The 1,998-nt window shown below is 36.4% G+C and overlaps 1 protein-coding gene across 2 annotated transcripts in view; it reads right to left on the bottom strand.

Moving 5' to 3' along the window:
• Positions 1-14: 14 nt before the first annotated feature.
• LOC107105162 (gastrula zinc finger protein XlCGF8.2DB-like) overlaps positions 15-1,998 on the bottom strand; it is a 4,648-nt gene continuing 2,664 nt past the window's right edge. Inside the window, exon 2 of one of the 2 annotated variants that reach the window (XM_015405280.1) lies at positions 15-1,241. In XM_015405280.1, coding sequence (XP_015260766.1) covers positions 563-1,241 — 679 coding nt within the window. In that variant the 3' untranslated portion in view covers positions 15-562. Of the gene's footprint in view, positions 1,747-1,998 lie in introns of those variants that run through there. The other variant, XM_015405279.1, reaches the window with a different exon arrangement.

Raw genomic sequence — 1,998 nt, 5'->3', positions numbered from 1 at the left:
CAGAAAAAGTTGTGCCACACCATGCCAAAATGGCACAGTAGGGGTCCTTCTGGATTTTTTTCAATTTAAATATCTATGATTTTTCAGTTATTTGTTTTATGGACAGCAAACTTCCTTCATCTGTAAGTTGTTATCGTTGTACTTTAGTATGTTTATTGCCTTCATTACAGAAAAAGTAAATTGTGAATGTAAACGTCTTTTGTTGTTAGGGCATTTAAATCTAATTTACTAAGGCCAAACATAATTACATTTCAAATGTTCCCATCCACATATTCGCCCTGAGTATTTACCAGGTTTACAATGGAACACCTTATCTGTCCTAGTTTCTATGTAAACAGAGCTGTTAATTATTGGCTTTCTCAAAACGTTTCTCGAAAAAGACCATTAGCCTGTGAGTTTCTTATGTAATGAGGTTACATTTCATCAAACATGGAAAACACCTCTACTTTTCATTTCTTTGGCGTCTAATTGCTGTGACTTATGTGGAACAAATGTTTTTTTTTTTTTTTTATATGTGAATAATTAAATTACCTTCTCCTTTAAAACATTTGTCACAAATCAATCAGGAGACCTGCTTCTCACCTGTGTGAGTTCTCATGTGTCTGGTCAAATGATGTTTTTGAGTAAAATTGTTGTTACAAATGGTACAGGAAAAGGGTTTCTCACCTGTGTGAATTCTCATGTGAGAAATCAAACTAATCTTTTGAGTAAAATTCTTCTTACATATCGTACAGGAAAAAGGCTTCTCACCTGTGTGAGTTCTGATGTGTGTATCAAGATAAAATTTCTGAGTGAAGCTTTTTCCACAGGACAGACAGTCAAAAGGCTTTTCACCTGTGTGAATTCTCATGTGAGAAGTCAAACTATCTTTTACAGTAAAATTCTTGCTACAGATGGTACATGAAAATGGCTTCTCAGCTGTGTGAGTTCTGACGTGTCTATCAAGATAAGATTTCTGAGTGAAGCTTTTTCCACAGGACGAACAATCAAAAGGATTCTCACCCGTGTGAATTCTCATGTGAGGAGTCAAACGACTTTTTCTCATAAAATTCTTGTTACAAATAGTACAGGAAAAGGGCTTCTCACCAGTGTGAATTCTCATGTGAGAAGTTAAACTATCTTTTACAGTAAAATTCTTGCTACAGATAGTACAGGAAAAAGGCTTCTCACCGGTGTGAATTCTCATGTGTCTCTTAAGATAAGATTTGTGAGTGAAGCTTTTTCCACAGGACAGACATTCAAAAGGATTCTCACCTGTGTGGATTCTCATGTGAGTTGTGAAACTACTTTTTACAATAAAATTCTTGTTACAAATGTTACAGGAAAAAGGCTTCTCACTTGTGTGAATTCTGATGTGTTTATCAAGACTAGATTTCTTAATGAACATTTTTCCACAGAACGGACATTCATGAATCTCCTGACCTGTGTGAGTTCTCATGTGAACCATTAAATGTTCTTCTTTTGGAAAGTTTTCTCCACACGTCAAACATTGGAAAGGTTTCTCTCCTGTATCATCAGTCTCCCGCATCAGAAAAAGCTGCTGTTCCTGCTCACTTATAGGGAGCTCCATGGTTTCCTCTTTTGTCCAGGGATGTTCTGGTTCTTGCTGCTCTTCTTTCATCTGCAGAGGTTCTGGTTCCTCTTGGTCCAAACTGGAATCCATCTCCAGTCCACAGAGCTGCTGGTCAGAGAAATCCTCCTCTTTTCCAACATAATCCTGCAGGCGGTCTGGAAAGACAAACAACAGAAAGACTTTCTATTGTAGGTTAAATAAAGGACACTTCCCTTTGATCATCCTTGTGTTGATTTAACTACATATAAACAGACTGAAACTACATCTCCCAGCATGCACAGCAGTTATGAAACCACAATTACAGGTTATAAAATACAGCTTAATGCTCTGCAATTTGGCAAGGTTAGGACCTCTACTTTTATAATTAAAGCTTTAAAATCTGATTACCTGCAGATTCTTAGCAATTAAAGAAAAGTTTAGAATAT

The sequence above is a fragment of the Cyprinodon variegatus genome, unplaced genomic scaffold, assembly GCF_000732505.1.
Source record: "Cyprinodon variegatus isolate N-32 unplaced genomic scaffold, C_variegatus-1.0 Scaffold2102, whole genome shotgun sequence".
Lineage (NCBI taxonomy): Eukaryota > Metazoa > Chordata > Actinopteri > Cyprinodontiformes > Cyprinodontidae > Cyprinodon > Cyprinodon variegatus.
This window is presented reverse-complemented; position numbering and strand designations above follow the sequence as displayed.